This window comes from Coprinopsis cinerea (genome assembly GCF_000182895.1).
Source record: "Coprinopsis cinerea okayama7#130 chromosome 2 map unlocalized cont3.2, whole genome shotgun sequence".
Lineage (NCBI taxonomy): Eukaryota > Fungi > Basidiomycota > Agaricomycetes > Agaricales > Psathyrellaceae > Coprinopsis > Coprinopsis cinerea.
In genome coordinates, this window is record NW_003307543.1 from 2433941 (window position 1) to 2458324 (window position 24384).

The window sequence follows — 24384 nt, forward strand, 5'->3', positions numbered from 1 at the left end:
CGCCCACAATTCTGACACGCTTCTTTAAGCGCCGGAAAGCCACCTCGTGACCTCTAATTAAACTCCAGGAGCTATGAGTTCCACCGAGTTCCAACGACATTTGTTCATTGCAGGATACGGGTAATGTACATAGAGTGAGTATGCATTCGTCATCTTTCAGAAAGTCGTAGGTATCATAAGCTGTCCACGTCAATATCGCGGTACTGAGGTCGAAGGGATATCCAAGTTTCCCCACCAGATCCTCCAATATCCACAATGCCGGAGGACATTGCTAATTCAGCATAGCTTCCAAAGGTCTGCGGCTTCCCCGGGGGAAGGACGGTATATATGGACTTGTCTGCGGTGAGCACTTCCACAGCCACGGAGGGACGGAAAGCTTCAGTTATTCCCCTTGCATAGTATCCTTGGAGGATCTTGATCAAGGGCTTGAAATCGCGAGCGGTGAGGGTGGATTGTGGGACAGAAGGAGAAGATGTGGCGGCCTTCGGAGAGAGAGAGTATGTTGATGTCGATGCGTCCTGCCGATGTGATAACAGTAATTCTGGAGATAATGTTACAGACCTAGGCGAAGGTGATAATTGGGTCGCTGACCGAGACTCGAGTTCTACACTAGATGTGTCCCTGGGAGGAAGAGAACCGAGCGGTGTTCTTTCCGGCGAAAACAAGAACGACAGACTGGCGGTTCGAATCGCCCTAGCTGTCGAAGGAGATTCCGGTCGAAGTGCCGTGCTCTGCTGCGTACCGTTTGCGCGAACATCAGCCTCAGACCATGACTCTGCACTCTGACTTCTCGAATCTCCTCCACTCGATGAAGACTGACCACCACTGAGGCTGGACTGGCAAGTAACGAAGGAGGCGATCGAGGACGTGCTATCCGCCCGCGCCCAGCGCTTAGGAGGGGCAGGAGTCGCTGGCGTGGACGTAGACGTGGGCGGCGCAAGTTCAGTGGGCGGAGATATCCTCCGCTCAGGCTCGTACCGCGGGGGAGGAGGCAACCCGACAATGGAAGGTCTTCGTTCGAAATAGTTCTCGAGCGAGACTTCGCCCAGGTTACGAATCTGATCGAGTGATGGGACGGTTGAAGCTTGTGGTCTGATTATTGTGGGCGATGCTGGCGCAGCGGGCTGCCCTGCGTTGGGCATTTGCGGGGGGAGGACGGTAGCCGTTGGGAGAGGTTCGAAACCACTTGCGAGGACATTCTTGTTCCATGCGAGGCATACGGTTGCGTGGGAGGTTAGGCTCGGGCTGGCGTTGGGAGGCGTAAGGACAACGACGTCGTATTGCCTGAGTCGTAACACCGAAATTGCATACGCATAGTCTTTATCACCGGAGATGAGGACGACAGTCGCAGGCGCGGGGTTGTCCATTGCGTAAAGCAGCATATCCACTACAAAAGCACATTTGTTCATACGAGCAAGTCTTCAATCCAACCACCACCACATACCGATGATCATTTTGTCCGCCACATCCTTCTGTCCGTTATGTGGGGTATCCGTCAAGGATACTCCTGAAGCTTGGAGCTCCGAGCGCAATGTAACCGACTTGGTATGCGACTCTGAGATAGCAAAGTACGCCTTGAACAGTTTGATACTCCCGAAGGGCTGGATTGCACCACGGATGCTCTTCACTGCTTGATGACCAGAACAACCGCCCAGAACGGGACAGTTTTCTGTTCAACACGACGGGTGGGTGTATCAACATAAGAATTTGTTCCCGTAACCAACTGTTTTGTATCCCGCTCACCATAGTCCCAGAAGATGGCCACTTTGCGGTCGTTCATGGTCGTTTGGAAGGACGACAAGTCAGAAGAACATGGGACGGGATGAGAAAGGGTGTGCGGGTGGTGTGTGCGTTCCTTGCCTGGTTATGATGCAGTCCTGTACTTATTGACTTCCAAAGAAGCTTCGACGGCAAGTCACGATGTGGCTTCCCCTGCCACCAGCGTCTGTTTTTAGCTAAAACTCGGCGTAGCACCGCAGAGTACAATAAATGCTGTATCTAATTACTGTAGGCGTCACTTGCAATTCTTGGCGATAACGTACCTCGTTTCACTGGCATTGAAGCTGTACAGATTCTACACTGTCGTTAGGCCTAAGAACCAGGAGGCGACACCCAAGTCGCCCCGTTCCTTACCCGAGCGCCCGAGCCGGCATCAACCCGAATACATCACCCATTGATCCCATCACACACTCCAGGCTGATCGAGGTATAAAACATCTCTAGGCCAGAACACTGTGGGGTTTCTTTCCGTGTAGTAAAAGCGTTGCTGGCCAACCCTACATCATAAGCTATCGTCGACCGATACAACGTCCAAAATAAAACACCAACTCCCAAAAAGAAACATCGACTCTCGTTCACGACTCTCATTTGTTACACAGAAATACTAGGAAGATGTCGTCTCTCGTTCTCTCCAACCTTGCAGCTCAAACGCGCGTTGTTCATGCTCAAACGAGGATCCAACACCACTTCAGAAGGCGCTGTAAGTGGTTCCCTGTTTGCGGAGGGGTAAACGCTAATAGAGGCATGTAGGGGTTCACAATTCGTTGAAGAAACAAGCCATTATGATGCCTGCACTGTCACCGTTCGCAACAGAAGGGACCGTCACAAAGTGGAAGATCAAGGAGGGTGAAAAGTTTGCCCCTGGGGATGTTTTACTTCAAATTGTACGTCCGTCCCAGTCCCAATCACAGCTTATGTGTAACGTCGGGCGACAGGAAAACGAAACTGGTGTTTGCGATGTTGAAGCTTGCAGTCCTGGAATCATGGGCAAAATTCTGGTAAGTCTTTGAGCGGGTCACAGTGGAAAGTCTAACAATTAACCATCGTCATGTACAGACACCAGACGGTACGGACCACGTCCCCGTCGAGGCTATAATTGCCATTGTCGCCCGTGACGCCGCCGAACTCGCCTCCATCCAAGCACAAGCCCTCGCACCCACACCTCCCCCCTTCGTCTCCACACCACCACCTCCAAGTGCCTCCCTCTCCTCTGCCTCCCTCTTCAACAGCACCGCATCCCCATCGACGACAACGGCAGGCGGCTCGTCGCCCAGGCACCCAGAATTCAAACTCCCGGCGATGATGTCGCCCCGAACACCACGGACACCGTCCCTGTTCGAGAAACACGCGATGGGGTATGGGCAGCGCAGCGCTCATATTGGTGGACCCCGGGGTGTTCCCCCCAGTACACCCATGTCGGCAACTGGTGCAACACCATTGAGGCTAGACATCCCTCCACCCTGTCCTTCGCCCAAGGGCACTGCTGGTTTGAATTCTGCGTGGAAGACACCCGTGTCCGCGACTTATTCCTCTCCGTTGCCTAGGAGCGGTGCTGCTCCTGCAGCGGAGGATACCTCGGCAGTCCAGGTACGCAGTCAATCATATTTATGAAGTTGATTCTTTTCTTGACGGATATGGTTTAAATTTAGATGGATGGCGCTGCGTTGAGAAGGATGATCGTCGCCAACCTGGCTGCAAACAGGGGCAATAGTGAGGTGGAGCAGTTGGTATGGGGTACTTGACTAGATGTGCTTGCAGGTGTCTGTCGTAATGCTGGAGAGAATCAGACATCGACCTAGTTTGTCGAGGGTCGAGTTTCATGTTGGGAATGAGTGAGAATTATGAGCCGTCCAAAGCCAGGCACTGGAAAGCTCTGCTCAGCAAGAGGAATGTAGAAGAGGAAAAGAAGGTATACCCGAAATTCAATGAAAGCATCCATGGCATCTTTAGGTTTCGGCGAGGGCATGAGGAACTGCAAACTCAACAATCCGTCTTCGTCGATTCTCAGTGAGGTCTTCGTAGAGCTCGACAACGCCCGCAGCGTTTTCAAGATGTGGCCGAACCGGTACCTTCAGCGCAGCGCGTAGCAAAAACGCCATCAGCGCTAGCCAGCGGAATTGAACACAGATACACACGTAAATTGCACAGTCTGCGTGCACTCAAAGGTTTCCAACACCTCTCGATCGTTCGGATAATCCATCTGCGCGGGTCAATCCTGTATTTTGGGACGACCGAAGGGTACCACCCACCTCTGTGCTTCCAAACGTTCCATCTGCTTGAATCCGGAACAGGGGAGCCGAAGGTGCTCGTGGTTTCTTCTGTGCTCTCTTACCAGCGCCATCTGCGCCACTGGTGCCCTCAATGGGCGGGTTCCCTATGAAAGTCAACTTTTCGCATGAAGGATCGAGCTCTGATAGCGCGTCTCGAAGCCAGGAAGACTGAAATTTATCAGTCAGGAAACGCGATTGGGAAGGAACGTGGGGCTGGAACTGACCTTGAGGATGATCTTTAAGACGCTTTGGAAATAGAGGAAGGTAACTGAGCTACAAGCGTCGAACGAAAGGCAAGGAACGGCGACGTACAGTCTATCGTTATCAAAATCGAGATCCAGGTGAGGTTCAGGATCGTAAGTCGTGATTTCGCAAGTCGTCGTTGGACCCGATGCGTCTTCCGCACTAATCCACATCTTAACGAGTCAGCGCGTCTCCCTCTCCAAGTCTACTCGGCACGAACATGAGTAAGGTCAAAGGGTACCCATTCCCTGGATATGACAGGCGCATGCTAGTGCGTTTCTCCGGTCCACCCAAGTAGGCTTCGAGTCTCCTGTTATCACCACCTCCTCGCCTCCCACCTTCGTGATTATCATCCCCCTCATCTTCATCCCTCCGCCACTTCTTAAAGTTCGTAGCGCTAGAAGTGATAGGAGCAGCCACAGGCCCTGCTGTTCCGAATATGTTCAAACACTCGATGAGGATGTTGAGGTGGACTTGGAACGCTGCGTTGTTATCATTGTCTTCTTCATCTTCGTCGAATTCGTCGCATTGCCGTCGGGTTTCGTTGTTTTCTCCATCGTTCCTGACTCGACCCTGTTCAGCCTCGGAGTGATAGGCGTATTCGTCGAATACATCAGCAAAGATGAATGCCGTTCCTATTCATACAAATTCATCGCGATGAGTCTCTGCTTCCTAACCCCCAGAAGGCGACCAACAACACGAGGTGAATGGATAAGCATAACGTACCGAGTAGCGTACGAGCTTCCTCGACGGTCACAGTTAGTCCTCGCTTTGTTATTGTAATCGTAGCCATCTATGGGAGCATTCCAACCGGTCAGCAATAGTATGGTTCATATCGTCTACCGGAAACGGTGAATGAACTAACATTGGCAAAATGCACGCCTCGTAGGAGGGCGGCAAAGTACCGAACATCGTGGACTGATGTAGTAAGCACCTGAATTCAGATTCAAGGATCTTCAATGGACGACGAAATCGAAGCTAGTAGTGAATCTGTACTGGAGGTAGTTCGTCTTGCTCTTGTGATGACATGGAGTGCTGAGGACAAGGGATCGGGAGCAGAGCAGATGGCGGTTCAAGGAAGAGTTCGACAACGCGCCAATCGAATTTGCAAACGACGCGTCGCGATCGCGCCGTTCCTTCCACGGACTCAATAAAACAATACGCGCTGATGTCGTCGGCTTTGTTCGGACTTTATAAGCTACCCAGAGTCGAAAATTAAATCCCCAAAGAATTGCAATAGACTGTCTATAAGCAAGGAGTAAAGTATCGAACGTCGTAAACAAAGTATCTGAGACGCCTCTAAGTTCGAAGGGTGGCAGGAATCAGAAATGGAGGCCGCTCCGACTAGAAAAGACCGGAGAGGAAAGAGTCAGTCTTTGCTTTAGCAGGCTGGGAAGGAGCAGTGGTAGCAGGGGTCGACTTCGGAGCAGATGGCAAATAATCTGCAAGGACAGAGTCAAAGTCTGCACCTGCATAGTCTAGAAAAGGAATCCAATTAGCTCTAAATCCAACGAAAGAATGGATAGAAAGAAGGTACGAACCAGGAGGAGGGTTCCGCGTCTTGAGCGATTGTTGAAGCATCGAGTTGACAATGAGACGTCGGATGGCATCTCCATCGAGTGGTTTGGCTTCCTCAGCAGCAGGGGCCTGCTTCTGGAGGTTCTTCGTGGCTTCCTGAATCGGGGTAGGAGCTGGCTTGAAGGTACCATTTGGACCCGAGGCCTTGCCAAGGTAGGTTAAAACATCACCCTTCGTGATCATCCCTCGAACACCTGTTCCTTTGATGGCGTCGAGGCTCTGGATGCCATTTTCGATGATGAGACGGTGCACCGAAGGGAATAGAGGCTGGGAATGCGAAGGAAGGCTGCCAGAGTGGACATTGGGGGCTTGCTGTTCCGGTTGGGGAGGTGCTGGAGGTTCCGCAGAAGGTGACGGAGGTGGCGAAGCAACTTGAGAAGAGGATTGGGCTGGCTCTTCCTTGGGGATTTGGATATTGGCGATGTCATCACCTTCCTCTGCGAGGAGGGCGATGAGTTTGCCGACTGGCACGTTTTTGGCACCGTCAGGGACCTAAGCAGCAATGAACACCAGTAGTTTGATCAAGGTGGAGCACGACGCACCAAGATTTTGCCCATAATTCCATCATCTTGAGCTTCTACGTCAATAGTAGCTTTGTCTGTTTCCTACAAGGCGGAACCGAGTTAAAGTTGGGGATTGGGACACGTAGGCTGAAGAAACACTCACAATTTCCAACAAAACATCTCCTGCAGAGAATGCTTCTCCTTCCTTGACTTTCCATGACGCGATTCCTCCCTCCGACATTGTGGGGGACATGGCCGGCATTTGGAAGTTTGAAATGGCATAGCGCCTGGCCGACTGGTGCAGCGCTAGAAATAGTTGTCAGAAATTATACGAGGGTGAAGTGGAAGAAATACTCACGTCTTCTGGGTGCAGAAGACGCGCTCAGCGCGCTTCGAAGTGCAGTACACGATGCCCTGGAGACTGCAGCCATGGAATGTCCTGAACAACTTTTGGACCAGGAAGGACTTTGAATTGTGACGACACACGCCAGGGGGATAGTTGGGATCAAATGTGCACGTGACGGCGCGAATATGGAGGGGAGAGAGGCAGCTGAGCTTGGCCGGGAATCGAGTCCGAGTCCGTTCTTGACGTCGATTGGGGCTTCTTTTGATACTTACAATGCTTGCTTAAGAATAACCTTTCACTATCCCCTTCAAACTAAACCAGAACTCTCTATTTATTATCAAATAGTACAAAACTCGGTCCCCCCACCACCACCGGCACCACATCTTCCCTGGCTCGGACCCTTGCCGCCCCTTGGTCACCGACAACGACGACGACGACGATGTTGGAGCTCTTTGCAAGGTCGCTGCGATGGGCTCGTGCTCTGGGACAGTCTTTCTTCTTCCAATTCGGACTGTGAGTGCGCCGTCACCGTGTCATTCAACTCACTGAACGATTGGGCTTCTCCCAGACACTGTGCAACCCACCAAATCCGAATTGTATTGATTTCCTGCATCGTCATTACGTCGCTCTTCTACCCGGCACTGTCACTGTACTCGTCTCCTGAACTCAAGCTGTCCACGATATTCGACGCATTTGCACCGCTATATGGAAACTCGGCTCTCCATGCCCAAGAAGACCTCGTCAATCTCTGGTCCGGCTACGACTCCCTACGCACCCGCGAAGACGCTGTAGCTCGCGCAAAGTGTGCTAGAGCTTTGCGCGTAGAGCGAATCTTTATCCAGAGCCCTCTCGTTGGTGACGACGGCGCCCTGAACCAACGCATTCTTACCTCGACACTCGCCTTCGAACGACGCCTCAACGACCTCATCAAAGCTTCGGACGACTCTCCATGCCTCAAAAACCCAGATGGCGGGTGCTTCGTGCTCTCTCCTCTTTCTTTTTGGAATTATGACGAGGACGCTGTTCTCTCCGACGACAATATTATAGACAGACTTCTCAGCCACTCCGGGAATGTCACCATCGCAGGTATCTCCGTCTCCCCGAACATGGTGCTCGCCGGTCGCGGCTCCTATGAGCACCATGTAGGAAGCTCCAAGTTCGACTATGCCACGTTCCTCGCCATCACCTACTTCTTTCCCGACTCAGATTGCTTAGGCAATCATGAGCATGCTCGTTGGGTTCAGATGATAGAGAAAGCCGCATCTCAAGATGCATTCGTCTCTATCCAGATACAGGAGCCTACCTTGATTGCCCTCGACGTAAGTCCCGCATTCTTAGCCCTGGTTTACGCGTCATTAACGTTCATACCCTAGTTCAATCAAAACGTAAATCCTCGATGGACCGCCATTTCGGCGTTCCTCTATCTCGCATACGCCGGCTTTTTCGTGTATGTTGCCTGGGGTTTCAGCCAAATGACCGCTGTCCATTCAAGACTTGGAGTTGTCTTCACCGCCTTGGTTGAGATCGCGGTCAGTACGATCACGTCGCTCAGCGTTTGCGCCTTGGTAGGATTTAGAATAACTATGGTGCCATGGTATGCGTTTTCTCTATCAAGTCTCCGTGATATCTCAATTCATTTCCCCAGGGAGTTGCTACCAATCGTGATCGTTTTCGTGGGCGCTGAGAATATGTTCAATCTGGCAAGTCCATTTGTTTTCCATCTTATCGTTTTTGGATGACATTGATTCCGTTTTTGTAGGTCGATGCTGTGGGGAAGACCTCTGTTACTCTGTCTGTGAAACAGCGCATAGCGGAGGGGTTAAGCAAGGCAGGGACATCGAATACCCTCAAAGTCATGTCTTACAACGCCATCCTCGGCGTCATTGCAGTCTTTGGCACGGGGGCGGTTCGGCAGTTTTGCGCCTTCGCTATTGTGGTTCTTGTCGCCCACTGGTTCCTCGCCCACACGTTCTTCATGGCTGTTCTCTCCATCGACATCGCAAGGTTGGAGGTATGTGTATTTTTAGATATGCTCTAATGCGCGCGCTAACCTTATTTTTAGCTTGAAGAACTGTTGCGACATGATAGCAGTCTTGCACCCTCCCTTGCGCATTCCAAAGATATCAAGCACTCTGGGTCGGTATCGGATAAATTCCAACGTTTCCTGAAGAGCCGGGCGGCTGCAAATGGGAGTTTAGTCATGGTGCACACTGCCTCTACCATTTTGCCATACGCTCGTCTGATGTCCCCTTCCCAGCTTCTGGCCATTACGGCAACACTTTACTACGCGACCTACACGAACACGGCCCTGCCTCAAGCCCAGATCGCCCAACCTCTGGGCGCCGTCTCTCGAGCGAAGACTGCGCTTCCGAATTTTCAGCCGAAACAGCGACCCATGGCAGAACACATCTGGCAGGTTTTGAATCCAGACCAGCGGCCTCTGCTCCATCTCAGAGTGGAAGCGCCAACCATCTTGACATTAAACCCGGTAATCACAGAAAATCCCAAGACGAAAGAAGCCAAGCCCTATCGGACGCGCCGGACCATCAACTCCGCGGTGTGGATAATGAAGATTATGCTACTCCCTATCGGCATCACCACCGCCTTGCTTTACGGTCTTCTGCTCTATCTGCTCAAGGATACAGAGTTACTGGAAACCCAACGACACGGCTCCGGAGAAGAGGTGGCGGAAGAAGAAAAGTCCCTGGATTCACAAATCTCCTTCTCCACTCTTCCGCGCGCAATCGCCAGTGATATTGAGCTCATCGCGTCAAGCAAAGACGGCAATGTGGTCGTATCTGTTGGACTTCACAACGAGATTATCATCTGGAAAGCCGAAACGGGAACTTACCTGTCTATTGATGCAGGAGATGTTCTTCTCAGCGAACCCAGCACCTCTGATTCGACAGCTGCCGTGACTTCCTTGACAGTGGATGATACAGGCAACCTACTCGCAATCGGCACCAGCACGGGTATCATCACTGTGTGGGTCGTTGTGGGCAAAAGTGTCACCGCTCTACCAGTGCTAGCGCTGGATGACGGATCCGCTGCAGTTACAGAGCTTCATTTCGTATCGACACAACCTACGCGATCCGATAGGAAACTCTCCATCCCTCCTCCAACCTTCCCCGTCATCCTCGCAACCTACGAAAATGGCGCCGCCATCCGGTGGTCTGTCGAACGCTCGCCATCAGCTACTCGATTCTTCCCCTCAAGGGATGTATCCGTCGTCAGATCGTCGCTACTGCCTGTCGCGTCCGACAACAGCGTCTTGATCGCGTTCTCTCTTGACGATGGTACGATAGATCTTCATGAGACAGGGGATTACAGCCCGGTCTTTTTGAATGACTATTGTATCCAACCTGGATCGCCGCTGGACCCTGTAGCCAGGGTACATGCCTGTCGGGCAGAGTTAAATGGGGCAGTTCGACCCATCATTGCAGCTGCGACGGAGCGAGGTACGGTCTCCCTTTGGGATGGCCTAACAGGGGAATGCATCTCCATCCTTGATGAACTCCAGGGCAGAGTAAACATGCTCCGCACTGCGCCAATTCCCAACAATACCTGCCACTTCTGTGGTCACCCGCCTCCAGAAAGCATCTCCGTTGCCTTTTCGGTGGACCATGTCGTCCGATTCTTCAACCTCTGTATCAACGACCAAATGCGCAGGTGTTCGTGTTCGCACAGCCAACTCCGCCACATACCTACAAGAGACACCTCTGGTCGACGATCGAGAAGCAGCAGTACTGCCTCTTCGAGGATTGGATCACCTTCCATCCCGAGGGCGAGGCTTGCGACTGCGTTCGAGATGGCCGATTTCCCTGTTTCAGGGCATGGGGTGCATTCGAGGAGAGCGTCAGAGAAGGAGGGGCGACGGTCGCTTGATCAGCTTACTGTTCCTTTCCCTAGTGAGGAGCAGGATCCTCGACCGCCCCTCAATGGGTCAGCCACGCCCAACCAGTCGCAGTTGTGGCAGAATGTGGTGGTGATCCAGGTGGGGGATGTGACGTGCGAGCGGGGAGGGTGGGATGTGTGTTTGTCCAAGTATGTAGGGATCCGACGGAAACCGCGGTCCCAAGGAAAGTCGAAAGGTGGGACGACGACGCCGTTGGTGAGTCTCACCCCTACACAAGGACTCACCAAGGCGACGCTGGAAAGGTGGGAGGTATGGACGTTTGATCCTGCCACTTCCCGGCTGCGCTTTTCGAGGCTCTCGGATTTGTCGTTGAAGCCGATTGAGAGGCGGAAGAGGTGTTCATCTGCGGCTTCGACTCTGTCGAGCAGGAGCTCGCCGCCGCCTAGTCCGAGTGGGGATGTGATCGCGAGGTTGCCGTTTACGAGGGTCGCGCCACTTTTGATTTCGACGTCTCATGCCCTTGCTGGGTTTGGAAACACGATTGGCGTGTTCAATTTCTCATCTTCAGATATTTGAAGACGTCTTGTTCTGCTTGTTTGATCCCTCTTTTTTTTCTCTGCTTGTTTGCATGCTGCACGCTTGATCTTCCAAAGTTCTAACGCCCTAGGCGCTTGTTGTGTTCTCATCAATCCATCTTGTCTCATTTCCACTTACAATCTGCATGCTTACTCTGAATTCTTGCTGTGTATTGCTAAATAACTTATTCTCTTTCTCTTGATCCTTCTTTTTTTTTTTTTTCTGTCGAGGGAATAACCTTGTTCTTAGTGTATGCATAGAGCTCTTTCCCACATGTTGACTATGGCTATGGAATATTGTGACAGTCTGTGTTGTGGTCTCTTTTTGATACGTGCTTGGGTTGGGTCTGTATAATCGATTTGTCGGTTACCGTAGAATACTCCGAATTGGTTGAATAGTCTCGATTGGTGACTGGGATTGTTCTGCATAGATCCATTGTTGTGCCACCTGCTATTCGGGTATTGTCGTCAACGGATAATCGGATGTCGGGTGATGGGTTTTGTCGTCAGAGAGGCTCGCAAACCTGGCCCCAGGAAGGTGCTGCTATGTTGAATGATTTCCTAGAGAGGGGATAAACTGTCTGTGGCGCCGACCCGAGCATCTTCTCCTATTCCAGGGCAAAACCACCATGAACTTCAACTAAGCTATCTCCCATCTTAACCGTCCATTTCCAAACCCACAGCCATTCTTCACGAAAGTAACCTACCTTGCACTCAAAAGTGGTCCTTTGATAATGTTCGTTGACCTCATATTCGTCAAAAGCGACCTCGACAACACTCCAGTCGTCACCATCGACGGCCGGATGTTCTACCGCACGCACACTCCGCATGAACCAGAAGAATCGATGACGACCCAACTTCACCATTACGCCAAACGTCGGGGGTATCAGGGAAAGAAGGTTGCTAGTATCGTGTGGAGGGAACTCAGCCAGCCCACGACGATTTATTCGTCTTTGCCCCTTCCAAAGTCTGATCGGGAGGATGGAGGCGTGTCGGTGCGGTTGTTTTTGAAGAGGACGCATCGGTTGAGTCGGTGAGTACTGAGCCCCCGTGCCTTGAGGCTAGTCGAAGGGAGTTGATTGATGTGTTGGATTTGTAGGTCGCATCTCTTTACGGGCGACGACGGCAAAGTGTATCGATGGCAAGCCATCGGTGGATTGGGATGCACTGTAAGCCAATGTCACCTTCCTTTAGTACTCGCCTCACTGAAGTCAGCGTAGTTGACTCGGGTCGAAGACAAACAACTCATCGCCGAGTCACGGATCCGGTATATCGACCAAGGTCCACATGCCAACACAGTCAAACCCGTTCTCAAAGTCGAGACCAAGGGGCACACGCTCGATCTCAACATGATCATGCTGTCGTTCTTGATCATCGACAGGAAGAGGAGGCAGAAACATGGCGAGGATTACAGGTGGTGCCCCGATGGAACAGCGAGGGATGAGATCAATTGGAACTATGCGCGTAAGCACCAGCGCCCTGACAGTAACATCGGTGCCGGGGACACCTAGAAAGAGGATGGGTACGTAGGAGGTCACCAAAGCACGTCCTGGACTGCGTTAGAATAGATAATGTGTATAACTGAATAGATAGTAGACAGTAGTATACTTCACCCAATGATCAATGAAGCTTTGCTAGAATACGGTGGTAATCCTCCTTCACGCTCTGGAACGTCTCCTCCAACTTTTCGTGCCGTTCGTCCTTTTCGAGCTGTGCTAGGATTTCCTGTAATTCCTTCGTTAGACGAACTCGTGAGGGGACTCTACAGCGAGACTTACGAAATTGAAACGATAAAGCCGTTCCTTGACTTGGAGACGGTAGGCGCGGAATACCTTGGGATCAGAGGGATCCATCTTGTACAAAATAAGCATTTCTACAAGGCGCTGGAATTGACGCTGTGGAGTAGCGTTAGTTTTGATGTAGAATAGTACAGGACTAAAATGCTTGCCAGGGCAATCTTGAGATCTCTCCTCCATTTCTCCGCCCATGTCTTATCCGTAGGTGGGCCCAGCTTGCCTTTAGCAGCCGTGGTGTCGCCTCCCCTTCCGCTCTTCCCGGCCCTTCCAACTCCACCAACGCGACCGCCGCCGTATGATGCGGGTTCGCCGAAGCCCTCTTGCATGAACTTCTCGTTAGAAAGCAGCATCTGCAAGTCCATTTTATCTCGCAGATCTTCGAAAGCCTCTGCTGGGTCTTCAACTGTCAATTCAGCAATATGTGGTTGACCGACGACGTATTGGTAGATAGCCTTGTATAATTCCGCTAATAATTCATGAGTGTCAGAGGTTTCTATAATTATGCCAGGTCACTCACAGCCATGACCGCCGTGTTGGTAGGGCGACAGGATGACGAATTGGCTGCATGCAAGGGTCAGTTCGTGGACAGTGGATTAAGTTTGCATCGTTCATCACCTAAGACGGAGGCGAATTTTCTCGGGGTAGTGATAGAAGGGGTATAATGACGAATAGCCCACAAAATGGTATGTAGGGGTATGAGGGACGTCCCTGCGCTTACGCTTTTCGTAACTGCAGGTCGGTGTGTAAGCCCAGGGTGACCATTTGTTCAAAGCTCACTCACAGAACCATGAATTCCCATGTGTCTTCTTCTTCATTGATGTATGAACCTCCTTCAATGTAGAGAAGAATGAAGAGTTGCATCCGCCGGTGATATTCTCGGAATCCTGGTGTGTCCCATGTCGCCTGAGCAGCGGGCGTCAAAACGACAAGTCACATTTGAGGGTGTGTGGCTTATGGCTTACATGGTACACTTCGTACTCCACCGTATCTTCGCTAGTGGGATCTAGAGGTTGCGTCGAAGCATTTCCTTTCCCCTTTCCTTTGGACGAAGGCGATGGACGCAGATACGAATAAATGAGCTGACCGCTCGGCCGGAATGTGGTGGCATCTTCCTCGACTCGTTTTTGGAAGGCGACTTCATCCGTGTAGAAGTCTGATAAAGTCTTAGTGTGTGATCTTTCTGGCCTCTCGGTGATACTTACCTGGTGGGATGTATTCCTTCAAGGTGGCTTCTGGATTATCGACTGTAGATGCGGGCAGCTTTTCCAAATATTTGACGGAGAGATATTGAGCCAGCGACCCAGAGGCAAATCTCAGCTAGAGGAGGACATCATTCGCTGGACTCTCAAAGCCATACATTGACTACCCACGTCGATTACTAGGTCCTTGTAACCGTAGATTGTTTCTTCCTCCCCGTAGATCTACGGACGCGCTCAGTACGTGTTGAGAGTTCGGCTGGCCAAACATACTGGGTAGGTGAACGGTGGATGGAATTTCTCATATGTCTCGCCTTCCGCCAGCGCCTTTTTGTCTTCCTCTGCGCGAACTGAACGCAAACCCGCTATCAGCATCCATGGCGTACATAAATCCCTTTGAAACACACCAAGAGACAGCGTAACTGCGTCGTTCGAGCTCACGGTCCAGTCTGTCATCGTTCCTGCTATCCTTCTGGTCCCTTTTCACGGCGTTATCGTGAGCGCAAGCTTGGAGTAAGGAAACTTGTTGGTGGATGAGAGACCGTGGAAACGCGAACCGCTGTGGACGCGTTGTTTGGCGCTGTTATGACGGCGGGAAGAGAGCGGCCCGGGCAGACTGTCTGCAGCAGCCAATGATGTGTTTCTGCTCAGCTTCTGGCGCTTCGTGGGGTGTCTGTTCTCGGAATAATCAGTTTTGCAGGTTCGACGTCTCCTAATTTGCCATTTACGAAGACTTTCTCTCAGAGAATCGACACTGCGAAACGGGAGATTACTCATGAAAACGACGAGCACCACTGGTATGGTCCGGACCAGAGCCGGTTATTAAAGACAGGGTATTTGGTCCCGTTCCCTTCGATCCCAACATCTACTGCACACTGTCCCTTCAATCGCGGGGGAAGTTGTGCGTGCGACTTGTTTCTACCTTCCACCATCAGGCCAACGACGATGAGGAGTATTTGGACGTTCAGGACGACGATTCGCTCGACTCGGGCGACGCTGGTGCCCCTACGAGCTAGTGGGGTAACCGCCCTCAACCTACGACGCTATAGTGTAACGTCCAATGCCGAGACGCCCCGCAAATCCAAAGTTTGGGACTCTGCAGAGCAGGCAGTTGCTGATATCAAGTCTGGGGACGTTCTACTTTGTGGAGGTGCGTCCTAGATTCATTCAGTTCGTTGGAGTCGCGCTCATGTATTTCCTTCAGGCTTCGGTGCTGCTGGAATTCCAGGTGTGTGGGGAAATCAACGCGATGGACCACATGTCTAAACACCCCGCAGATACCCTCCTCCTGGCGTTGGCTAAGCGAAAGGATGTGACCAACTTGACTGGCGTCTCCAACAACGCAGGCAACCACAATTCGGGATTAGGTCCGAACTGTCAACCTATCACACCTTCCATTCTCTGACCCCCTGACAGATATTCTGCTGAACACCAACCAATTGTCCAGGATCATTGCCTCATACCCCGGAAGGTGGGTCGCCTTCTCTCCGCACGACGCCACCGTTGGCTCATACCCAATACAGCAACAAGAACTTCGAGAGTAGATATCTTACGGGCAAGATCACCTTGGAGCTGGTTCCCCAAGGAACCCTTGCAGAACGCCTGCGTGCGCATGCTGCAGGTATCCCTGCTTTCTTTACCCCAACAGGTGCAAATACCGCGATCGAGCAAGGTGCGATCCCTCAGCGGTACAACGAGGGTGGTGCAGCGAACGGTGTTGCCATTCCTGGGATTCCCAAGGAGGGACGCGAGATCAATGGACGAAGATACATCCTCGAAACCGCCTTGGGCGGAGATGTCGCATTCATTCGCGCTTGGAAAGCGGATGAGGCAGGCAACGTCGTGTTCCGATATGCTTCGCAGAACTTTAGTACGGCCATGGGAAAGAATGCCAAGTTAACTATCGTAGAGGTTAGTGAAGGTCCCCGAACTCAATCTTCATACCTGCATCTAACTTCCGTATTCCAGGCTGAACATATCGTCCCTGTCGGCGAACTCTCGCCAAACGCCATTCACCTTCCTGGAATCTACGTCGACCGAGTCGTTCCAGCCACTGTTGAGAAGAAGATTGAAATCTACACGCTAGCAAACCAGGGCAGCGACAATGCTAACCTTCCTCCAGAGAAGGCTGCTGCCCTTGCCCTCCGACAACGAATCGCGAGGCGAGCCGCAAAGGAATTCAAGGACGGATACTACGCCAATCTCGGTATTGGTATTCCAACACTCATCCCTGAATTCTTGGACCCAAGCGTCAAGGTCTGGTGGCAGAGTGAGAATGGTATTCTTGGAATGGGACCTTACCCCACCGAGAAGCAAGTCGATGCGTACGTTCATAATTGTGAAGACATATCTCTGGATACTGACATCCTTCTAGCGATCTGATCAATGCTGGCAAAGAGACCGTCACTCTGGTTCCTGGAGCCTCAATATTTGGTATGCCATGCCATACGCCCCAAACCAGGCTTCAACCCTGACTCTGTTGTTAGATTCTAGTGAATCATTCGCCATGATTCGTGGTGGTCATGTCGATATCGCCGTGCTAGGGGTACGTCTTCAACTTACGGAGGCTCGTCCACTTGTTTTAACAGCCTTGCTTCTCAGGCCATGGAAGTTTCCCAAGCAGGAGACATCGCCAACTTCATGATTCCAGGGAAGCTTCTGAAAGGTAAAGCACCTTCTCTTCCTATTCTTCCGACATTACCAATACCCTCTAACTTTGTCTCCTTCAACCTATAGGTATCGGCGGTGCAATGGACCTCGTTTCCAACCCAGACAAGACTAAAGTCATTGCCGTGCTGGAGCACTGCTCGAAGAAGGGCCAATCCAAGATCCTCAAACAATGCTCACTGCCGTTGACTGGTGCTAGGGCTGTCAGCACGATCATCACAGAATTGGCCGCATTCGACGTCGACCGGTCTGCTGGAGAGCTGGAGCTGATTGACCTTGCGGAGGGTGTAACGGTTGATGAAGTGAGGGCGAAGACGGATGCTGATTTCAAGGTTCGAAGCCATTTGGGTACTTTCTCATGAGGCGGATAGTGGTGGACATTGAAGGTCTTTCAAATTTCTGTTGTGTATTATCTACGCATTACATTCTTGTGAATACGAGGTCAACGCCGGTGCATGGCACTATCTCTGAGGAATGAGTAGAACTCGTGCCACTCGCCCCTATCTAGCGCGTCTACTAGGCACATCACCGCATCATTTCCCCCGTCAAACTCAAGACGGAGCTGGCAAGGTTCTTTTCACCTTTCAACACCCACTACCGCGAGTGGGCTCACCCTACCGCGATGCTTCACTAAGCTGCCGGAAGACTAGCGCCCACCAAGCGTCATGAAACGCCTCCATTGCCTTGTTTTAGGCCTTCTTTTCGGTTGGGCGGTAAGCGCCAAGGCGACCGCTGACTCTACCCCGCAACTTCAACTCTCCCCAGACGAGCTCAGACGGAACTCGATTCGGGGTCTCTTTGGCCTGCCTCATGAGCCTCCAAAGCAGACACCTGACGTCGAGGAGAAGAGACGGGAAATCGTCCAAGATGGATTTGACCAGAGTGAGTAGCGCTCGCATCGTTGCACACCTTCGAGGACTGACTTTAGCGTAGAACCCTTCTCCGTTCTCCACAAGTGCGTTACTCGCATCGGCATCTTAAGTTCTCGATAGGGCAATTCCTAATCCGCTCCTCAACGCGCTTAGATTCGCATATAGAGGGCACATTGGAATCCACAAGGGCGACTCAGTGACCGGTCCTCTCCTCGGATTCCTCGCTTGCCACAAACTCGTCAAATCGAGAAAGGATGCTACCCTCTATGGGTTCAACGTCTATGGACCATTGATGGAGATTACTGCACTGGTGTGTATCTATATCCTCTGCCTCGAGGTGGTCTCCTGGGTCGATAAACTGAGCCTGACTATCTCGGGGATGAATAGGCTTCTGACGAGCGTATGGCCATCGCAGCTGGTCAGCTTGGGAATAATCTCTCTCCAGTATCGAAGAAGTGCGTGTTTTAGCCGTCCATAGCTTCGGGCTGTCTGAAACCCAGTTAGCTTCCATATAGCCAGACATACGAGGTTTAGCGGTATGCGCTCTTCCTTCGTAATCTTACCGCCCCTGATTTGATCTTGGTGCAGTGGCAGCAGGAGATGGACCACAACATGACAGAGAACAGTCGATAATGTACGAAACTACCGTCGTGCGTATCCCTCACCACATTCTACCACCAATCTTATAACCGCGCATCCTCAGTTCTCGTATGACCCAGACGACGAAGAAATTGAAGCGCAATGGGTCAACGCGGATGGAAGTACGTACACACGATACTTCTTTACACCTCCAAAATGAACACAGGCTCGACAGACTACGTGGACGCACAAATCGCCCTACACGACAATCGAATCTATTACACAGGTAATATCAACGAATTTCATGCTTTTGCGGACTCGGAGGTCCAGCACGTCGTAAGTTTCCATTTCTTGGTGAATACTCGTGGAGGGCAAGGCTAATCGGACTAGACATTCAAATGGTACCCGTCGTCAAAAGCCTAGTAATTTGGTTTTACACGCTAGCCTGCCAATATGTATTTATCTCGCCAGGAGCGCTCTCAGTCCCACAGGTGTCGTCTTCGCACTTTTGAGACATCAGCAAAGTAATCGGTTAGCACCAAAGTACCGAAAACGATTCGTACACATTATCCAAACCATGTACATAAAGTGGACATCTAGCATCAACGTCGTGAAAACGGGGCAGGATAGCGCAAGTTGAAAGTTGGAAAGGAATAGCAAGGGCATCGATGTCATGCACAGCAAACAAAGAGAATTGTGGTATATACTAAGCAAGTGGTAATCAGTAGTAGAGGATAGGATGGGGGCATCATCGATCGTGAAAGTTGACCAAGAGGCAGTCACTGGGTAGCCGCGTGTAGCATAAACAAAGAGCGCAAGCTGAAATTACACGGCGCACGTTTACTTGTTGGCGTTTCGAGCGACAGTGATGAGGCCTGCGAACCGAGTCCGCCATCCGAATCCATAGAGGAAGCGGACAAGGGCGGCGGAGAATTCCCTAAGAGAGGAAAATTATCAGACAACAAAATAGGCGGATTGCGAATATCAACGCACCAGCTCGTAGACAGTGAACGAAGAGGATAGTCGAGGACCTTGGGGATAGAAGTGTGGATCCACCAGCGGTCAGTGATGATGGCCTTGGGATTCGTTAGGGATCGAAGGCCCTCAGGTCCACCAAATCGTCCGTAACCGCTAGCCTTGACACCACCGAAGGGCAAATCTTGGCTGTGAAAGCGTTAGCAATGCCTGTGTGAATCAGATATTGAAGAGCACATACTTGATCTAAAAATACAGCAATCAGTAACGTGCGGCGTATCCAGAAGAGAACAGAACTTACATAGAAGACACCAAAGTCGTTGATGGACACCATTCCACATTCGAGCTTCTTCGCGACCTTGAGGCAAACGTCCTGGTGGGGTCCCCAAACGCTAGCGCCCAATCCATACTTGGTGCCGTTGGCGATCTCGATAGCCTCTTCAATCTTGTCATAGGGCATGAACAAAGCGATGGGTGCGAAGACTGGACACTGGGCGTAAGTGGAGAGTTCACAGTGATAAAATCATACACCTACGCTCGTGGTTGGCAATCTCCATAGACTTGTCGACAGGGCCAACAATCGTAGGAGCGAAGTAATATCCGTTCTCAAGGTAGACATGGTTATATTGCTCTCCTCCAATAACCTGGGCACCTCCTTCCTCGGCGTCGTGAATCACCTTCTCCAAGCCTCGGAACCGGTCAGGGTTGATCATTGCACCTCCGTCAACGGTGGGGATATATCCCTCATTCGTCTGAGCCAACACAGATCCAACACGCATCCGGGAAACCTTTTCTTCGAAAATGGCCCAGAGTTCGTCGTAGACCGAGGAGTGGACGATGATACGCTCGATACCAATGCAGTTTTGACCCATGTTTTGACTGTGAAGAGGTTAGTCACTCGTGCCACTCGAGGGACGTAAAAGGACGTACTAAACACCACGCAAGAGGATAGACGCAATGCTGGGGATATCAGTTCCAGGGAGGATAATAGCCGGGTCCTTGCCACCAAGCTCGAGAGTAACCGGGGTCAAGTGTTTCGTAGCAGCCTGAGCGACCTTGCGTCCAACGGTTTCAGAGCCAATGAACGTGATATGCTTGATCTTGGGTGACTGAATGAGGGCGTTGGCTTGGTCGGGGTAGCAGCAAACAAGTTGGACAAGTTCGGGGTCGTGACCGCAGACACGGAGAGCTCCTTGAATAGCTTCGACGAACCAGCTGGTGGACCAGACGACGTTTTCAGAGCACTTGAGGACGATACCGTTGCCGGCGAAGATAGCAGCCATAATGGGTGACCAGGCATTGTGCAGAGCTTTATGATGTTGTCAGCGACTGAGGAGGGAGAGTGAATAACAGACTTACGATAGTTCCAGGACACGATGGCTGCGACAACACCCAGCGGCTCATAGTGCACCTCTGACCGCTTGTAGGACATCATCAGGTTGGACCTTCGGGCTTCAGGTCGCAGCGCCGCCTCTCCATGGTTCAATATCCACTCCAATTTTGAGCAGGTCGTCAGAATCTCGCCCAGAGACGCGTCGATCACTGCAACCCTGGGTCAGACGCGCTCTTCACGGAAACCAGAAAACGAACTATATCCAAGCAAGAAAAAAACGTACAAGTCTTTCCGGTATCCCTGCATGCAACCTTGGCACAAAGCTCCTGGTTATCCACAAGCCACTTGAGCAAACTTCTCAGGACCCTCCGGCGCTCCGTGAACGAAGTGTGCTTCCAGGTCCGCTGGGCGTCAGCTGCCTTGTCAATCTTGTCCGAGATAAGTTCGGCGTCGTCTGCGAGGACAGTGGCGAGGTGGAGACTTGTGGCGGGGTCGAAGCAAGTGATGTATTCTCTGCCTGGGAGAGCGACAGGTGGCATAATATCTGGGTTTGTTTCATGCGAACGAATTGAAGGGTTTTCGATTGGCAGGGATTGCCAGCTTGGGTCGGCCGCCTGTTTGAAGCAATCTGTTAGCTCGAAAATGCCAGCAAACAAGAAAATGGTAACACACAATTGGTGGAGATATTTCGAAATGCAGAGGTGAATTGTGTAGCTTCTGGTAGCGTTCGTAGACCAGCCATATACCCATGGCGAAGAAAAGGGTCAAGGGGTAAATGGGATCCAGCCCAGCTTTGGGAACGTCGTCGACATCCCTTCCTAGGTTTGTGGATAGGAAGGGGTGGTTCATCAGGTCTATTAACCTGTCCATGGTGGTCGTAAGATGATGAGCGCTACAGCGCGAAACGAAGTGGAGACAAGTCGTTTAACGGTTCAACCGCTTCCAGCGAATTTCGAACACGCGACGAGAAACCGTGAACCACGTCATGTGATGCACATAATTTTCCCAGACTCGGGCCGTCAGATAGGGGCTTTTCCGACTCGGGACTTTCACTCCCTCGTGGTCGAGGAACATTCACCCTGCTGTCATTCAAGATGCAATCTGTGCCTTTCGACGCTAAGTAGCAGTGAGATTATCGTGAAATGCTACATGGACTACATTCCGCCCATCCATCGTCTATATTGAATGAAGTAAGTCTCGCTAAGCAAACCGTCGAGGATGCGAACATACTATGAAACTACTGCATGACCTATGGGGTATCATCGAGGAAACAAAAATATTGCACGGTACAGCGAACAAAAAGGAGGGCGGGAGAATGTATGGCTATATATTTAGTGATTATAATCAATGTACTAACTTGATGAAAATTCGTCAACAACGGTAAGGGTGAGAGGAACAGACATGAACCACAACCACTAGGGAGACACAAAAAATGGGTTTGGTGCCCTTCGATGCACGAAATACGTGGATATGAGAGCCAATAACGCTAAACTATGTCGCTTCAACGACGTCACCGAAAGATATAGAACAAAAAGCGTTCGGATAAAGACGGTCCAATAAGCCACCTAAATTACCAGATCGAAAAAAGAAGGATTAAAGGGTCTTGAGAATGCGAGGCGTAAGGCTCCCTTTCAAGTGGCTGTCGGCGGAGAAGCATCCTTGACGCTCTTCAAGCTAGCAGAGGAATCCTTCCTCTGACTTGACTTTTTGAGCTCGGCCACTGAACTCTTGTTTTTCTTGTGCGTCTTGGCAGGTTCCTCGCCAGGGGCAGAAGAAGATGCTTCCGAGCTAGTGGGATTTGCAGGGGTAGCTTCGGACGAAGTTTCTGCGACAGCTCCGGGTGCATCTTCGGATGAGGCAGAAGCGTCATCGTCCTCGCGAATGCTCCTCGTGTCAATGAGGTCTTCGGAATCGTCTTGCTGGACACCATTAAGTTGGGACTGGGTGGAAGTAGAGGGTTGTATGGGAACGGCGGCGATGACAGGGGTAGACTCAGCCATGAGATCAGGAATCGCGGTGGCTGGTGTCTTACTCGTTGGGGTCATATCGGAAACTTTTGAAGATGAAACCGAGGTGTCCAATGGAGGTGGGGGAGAGAGGGGGAGGGCAGAGACCGACGATTCAGAGGCACCATTGAATAGCGGTGTCAAAGGCTCTTGAGCAGTTCTGCCCGTCGCATTACTGACAAGTCCCACTGCTTCTTGGTACCCCTGCAGTCCACTGCCGCGTCCCGATTCGAGATCATAGTCATCGCTAGAGGTCATGGACTCTGGTGGAGACGAAGGATTGATGTCTTGTTGCGTCGGAAGATCCACAGGCCGAGGCGCCGGCGGCTTGGTTACGGAGATTGTTGGTATGTTGGTTGGTCGCGATGATGTAGGCGCGTGTGATGAAGTGCTGGCAATCGGTGTTTCGACTTCCGAGACAGCAGCCTTAGAGGTTTCGGCTGGACCCTCGTAGACTCCCAAACCGACGTTCTCCTTGAGCAGTCGTTAGCGGGCCAATCGATGCTGTGGTTCAAAGTACATACCGTTGCTGGCTCTTGCTGATAAGAGAATTCGGGTAAAAGACCCGCGTCATACCATTTACGCAAGCTCTTCTCTCCCCAGGCTTCAAGCACGTTCCACCCTCTGAATTCACCAGTAAGCCTCAGACCACCAGCGGTGCCAGATGCACCTCCTCCGTCACCTGCGCCCCTTCCGCTTCCATCGTGGTAGTAGCTTTCATAGCCAACATCATCTTCGCTGCCTTCACTGTTATCACCATAGCCGAGTTCAAAGCCATCCCCGCTCTCGAGCTCGTCCGCAAAGGCAGCCAACCATTTGCCCCACCCACCCGGACCATCGCCATGCCAAAGGACAACCTTGGTGTCAAAGTCGCGTCCAAAGATGATAACCTGACCAACTGCGCCTTCTTCAGCAGGGTTGAGATCCACCCCAACGTAGTTGCCAGCCTTGTCTGCGATTAGAGGTACCCATCCTCGATTCGAGTATTCGAGCCTAATCCAACGTGGAGGGATTGATTGCATAAGCTCTAGTAGCTTCGGATTCGCGCCGGTGGTGGAGTCTTCATCAACTTCTCGCCAGAAACGCCATTCCTCGAGGACACTCTCGAGAGGGAGTAGAGTTAGACCGAAAAAGAGGCCCTCGGAACATCCTGCTGCGGATTCAGGTTCCTGGCCGTCCACGCAGAGATAGGATTCCCTGACTGCCGGTGGAAGGGCGAGGCCCATCTGCATTTCTATTTCTGCAAGGTCCTGAGGGAGAATGCCGTAGTTGAGTGTGTCACCGAGTTCAGGGTACTCTCGGTTGAGCCAGACGCGAATCCGGTTCCATGTTTGCGATAATGGAGGATAGAGGCTGTTGGGCGACATCTGTGGGTGCATAGGGTCCATGTGAGTTGGCAGAAGGGAGGAAGAACCTGGTCGTGAAGCTGTGAGACTGCTCAGAACAGGGTTAGGTGGTTATCAAACTGAAGAAGGACAACGGGGACTGTGCTCACGGGGATGGGATGTAGCCATACTGGCCCCTTGAGCGTTGAGGAGGATATGTGTAGGCTGGCGTATTTGCTGAATCTATGTCAGGGGTGTGGAGGGCGTCGGGATTGAATGCATCTGGGTGAGAGCCAAAGACTGGTGACGAAGTTGGAAGGGAGAAAGCATCGTGTGTTGAGGAAAGAGCTTGGCCTTTACGAGCTCGCTGGGAGGAATCGAATGAGCTGAAGAGGGAAGTGAACCATCCCATGATCGTCAATCCACAGACGCTTGTGAGTTTTGGGTGGAAAACGCTTGTCGCTGGCCCGAGTCCCTTTCTCAAAT

At 51.6% G+C, this 24384-nt stretch overlaps 11 protein-coding genes across 11 annotated transcripts; 5 read left to right on the forward strand and 6 right to left on the reverse strand.

Annotated features, from left to right (window-relative positions):
• Nucleotides 1-78: 78 nt before the first annotated feature.
• CC1G_03864 (EDA32) lies at nucleotides 79-1780 on the reverse strand (the record flags this gene model as incomplete). Its single annotated transcript, XM_001833595.2, has 3 exons — nucleotides 79-1387; nucleotides 1445-1669; nucleotides 1744-1780. 3 exons carry the CDS (start codon nucleotides 1778-1780, stop codon nucleotides 174-176), a joined length of 1476 nt encoding a protein of 491 aa, XP_001833647.2. The 3' UTR covers nucleotides 79-173.
• A 610-nt stretch (nucleotides 1781-2390) lies between these two features.
• On the forward strand, nucleotides 2391-3520 carry CC1G_03865 (hypothetical protein; the record flags this gene model as incomplete). Its single annotated transcript, XM_001833596.2, has 5 exons — nucleotides 2391-2478; nucleotides 2529-2662; nucleotides 2714-2776; nucleotides 2835-3365; nucleotides 3428-3520. The coding sequence occupies 5 exons, from the start codon at nucleotides 2391-2393 to the stop codon at nucleotides 3518-3520; spliced, it is 909 nt and encodes a 302-aa protein (XP_001833648.2).
• A 53-nt stretch (nucleotides 3521-3573) lies between these two features.
• On the reverse strand, nucleotides 3574-5320 carry CC1G_03866 (hypothetical protein; the record flags this gene model as incomplete). Its single annotated transcript, XM_001833597.2, has 8 exons — nucleotides 3574-3847; nucleotides 3914-3978; nucleotides 4028-4216; nucleotides 4273-4453; nucleotides 4512-4926; nucleotides 5018-5084; nucleotides 5157-5225; nucleotides 5288-5320. 8 exons carry the CDS (start codon nucleotides 5318-5320, stop codon nucleotides 3574-3576), a joined length of 1293 nt encoding a protein of 430 aa, XP_001833649.2.
• A 315-nt stretch (nucleotides 5321-5635) lies between these two features.
• On the reverse strand, nucleotides 5636-6803 carry CC1G_03867 (pyruvate dehydrogenase X component; the record flags this gene model as incomplete). Its single annotated transcript, XM_001833598.1, has 5 exons — nucleotides 5636-5769; nucleotides 5833-6361; nucleotides 6412-6474; nucleotides 6536-6678; nucleotides 6731-6803. The coding sequence occupies 5 exons, from the start codon at nucleotides 6801-6803 to the stop codon at nucleotides 5636-5638; spliced, it is 942 nt and encodes a 313-aa protein (XP_001833650.1).
• A 354-nt stretch (nucleotides 6804-7157) lies between these two features.
• Nucleotides 7158-11150, forward strand: CC1G_03868 (hypothetical protein; the record flags this gene model as incomplete). Its single annotated transcript, XM_001833599.2, has 5 exons — nucleotides 7158-7231; nucleotides 7287-8037; nucleotides 8092-8247; nucleotides 8478-8729; nucleotides 8781-11150. The coding sequence occupies 5 exons, from the start codon at nucleotides 7158-7160 to the stop codon at nucleotides 11148-11150; spliced, it is 3603 nt and encodes a 1200-aa protein (XP_001833651.2).
• Nucleotides 11151-11883: 733 nt separating this feature from the next.
• Nucleotides 11884-12660, forward strand: CC1G_03869 (hypothetical protein; the record flags this gene model as incomplete). Its single annotated transcript, XM_001833600.1, has 3 exons — nucleotides 11884-12182; nucleotides 12249-12318; nucleotides 12370-12660. 3 exons carry the CDS (start codon nucleotides 11884-11886, stop codon nucleotides 12658-12660), a joined length of 660 nt encoding a protein of 219 aa, XP_001833652.1.
• A 109-nt stretch (nucleotides 12661-12769) lies between these two features.
• CC1G_03870 (histone acetyltransferase type B catalytic subunit) lies at nucleotides 12770-14597 on the reverse strand (the record flags this gene model as incomplete). The annotated part of the gene is made up of 11 exons (XM_001833601.2): nucleotides 12770-12874; nucleotides 12928-13032; nucleotides 13086-13411; nucleotides 13463-13506; nucleotides 13561-13674; nucleotides 13727-13848; nucleotides 13908-14098; nucleotides 14148-14262; nucleotides 14316-14366; nucleotides 14415-14491; nucleotides 14549-14597. The coding sequence occupies 11 exons, from the start codon at nucleotides 14595-14597 to the stop codon at nucleotides 12770-12772; spliced, it is 1299 nt and encodes a 432-aa protein (XP_001833653.2).
• Nucleotides 14598-15055: 458 nt separating this feature from the next.
• Nucleotides 15056-17170, forward strand: CC1G_03871 (succinyl-CoA:3-ketoacid-coenzyme A transferase; the record flags this gene model as incomplete). Its single annotated transcript, XM_001833602.2, has 10 exons — nucleotides 15056-15291; nucleotides 15346-15369; nucleotides 15419-15508; nucleotides 15558-15612; nucleotides 15665-16052; nucleotides 16110-16465; nucleotides 16516-16574; nucleotides 16628-16686; nucleotides 16743-16806; nucleotides 16878-17170. The coding sequence occupies exons 1-10, from the start codon at nucleotides 15087-15089 to the stop codon at nucleotides 17168-17170; spliced, it is 1593 nt and encodes a 530-aa protein (XP_001833654.2). The 5' UTR covers nucleotides 15056-15086.
• A 240-nt stretch (nucleotides 17171-17410) lies between these two features.
• Nucleotides 17411-18728, forward strand: CC1G_03872 (hypothetical protein). The gene is made up of 9 exons (XM_001833603.2): nucleotides 17411-17690; nucleotides 17742-17763; nucleotides 17834-17990; nucleotides 18068-18135; nucleotides 18185-18216; nucleotides 18269-18330; nucleotides 18384-18441; nucleotides 18495-18595; nucleotides 18650-18728. The coding sequence occupies exons 1-9, from the start codon at nucleotides 17474-17476 to the stop codon at nucleotides 18680-18682; spliced, it is 750 nt and encodes a 249-aa protein (XP_001833655.2). The 5' UTR covers nucleotides 17411-17473; the 3' UTR covers nucleotides 18683-18728.
• A 371-nt stretch (nucleotides 18729-19099) lies between these two features.
• CC1G_03873 (meiotic Sister-Chromatid recombination aldehyde dehydrogenase) lies at nucleotides 19100-21437 on the reverse strand (the record flags this gene model as incomplete). The annotated part of the gene is made up of 9 exons (XM_001833604.1): nucleotides 19100-19196; nucleotides 19253-19423; nucleotides 19476-19480; nucleotides 19536-19717; nucleotides 19770-20113; nucleotides 20165-20543; nucleotides 20594-20776; nucleotides 20851-21181; nucleotides 21240-21437. The coding sequence occupies 9 exons, from the start codon at nucleotides 21435-21437 to the stop codon at nucleotides 19100-19102; spliced, it is 1890 nt and encodes a 629-aa protein (XP_001833656.1).
• Nucleotides 21438-22198: 761 nt separating this feature from the next.
• CC1G_03874 (glucan synthesis regulatory protein) lies at nucleotides 22199-24087 on the reverse strand (the record flags this gene model as incomplete). Its single annotated transcript, XM_001833605.2, has 3 exons — nucleotides 22199-23047; nucleotides 23098-23999; nucleotides 24069-24087. The coding sequence occupies 3 exons, from the start codon at nucleotides 24085-24087 to the stop codon at nucleotides 22199-22201; spliced, it is 1770 nt and encodes a 589-aa protein (XP_001833657.2).
• Nucleotides 24088-24384: the final 297 nt, after the last annotated feature.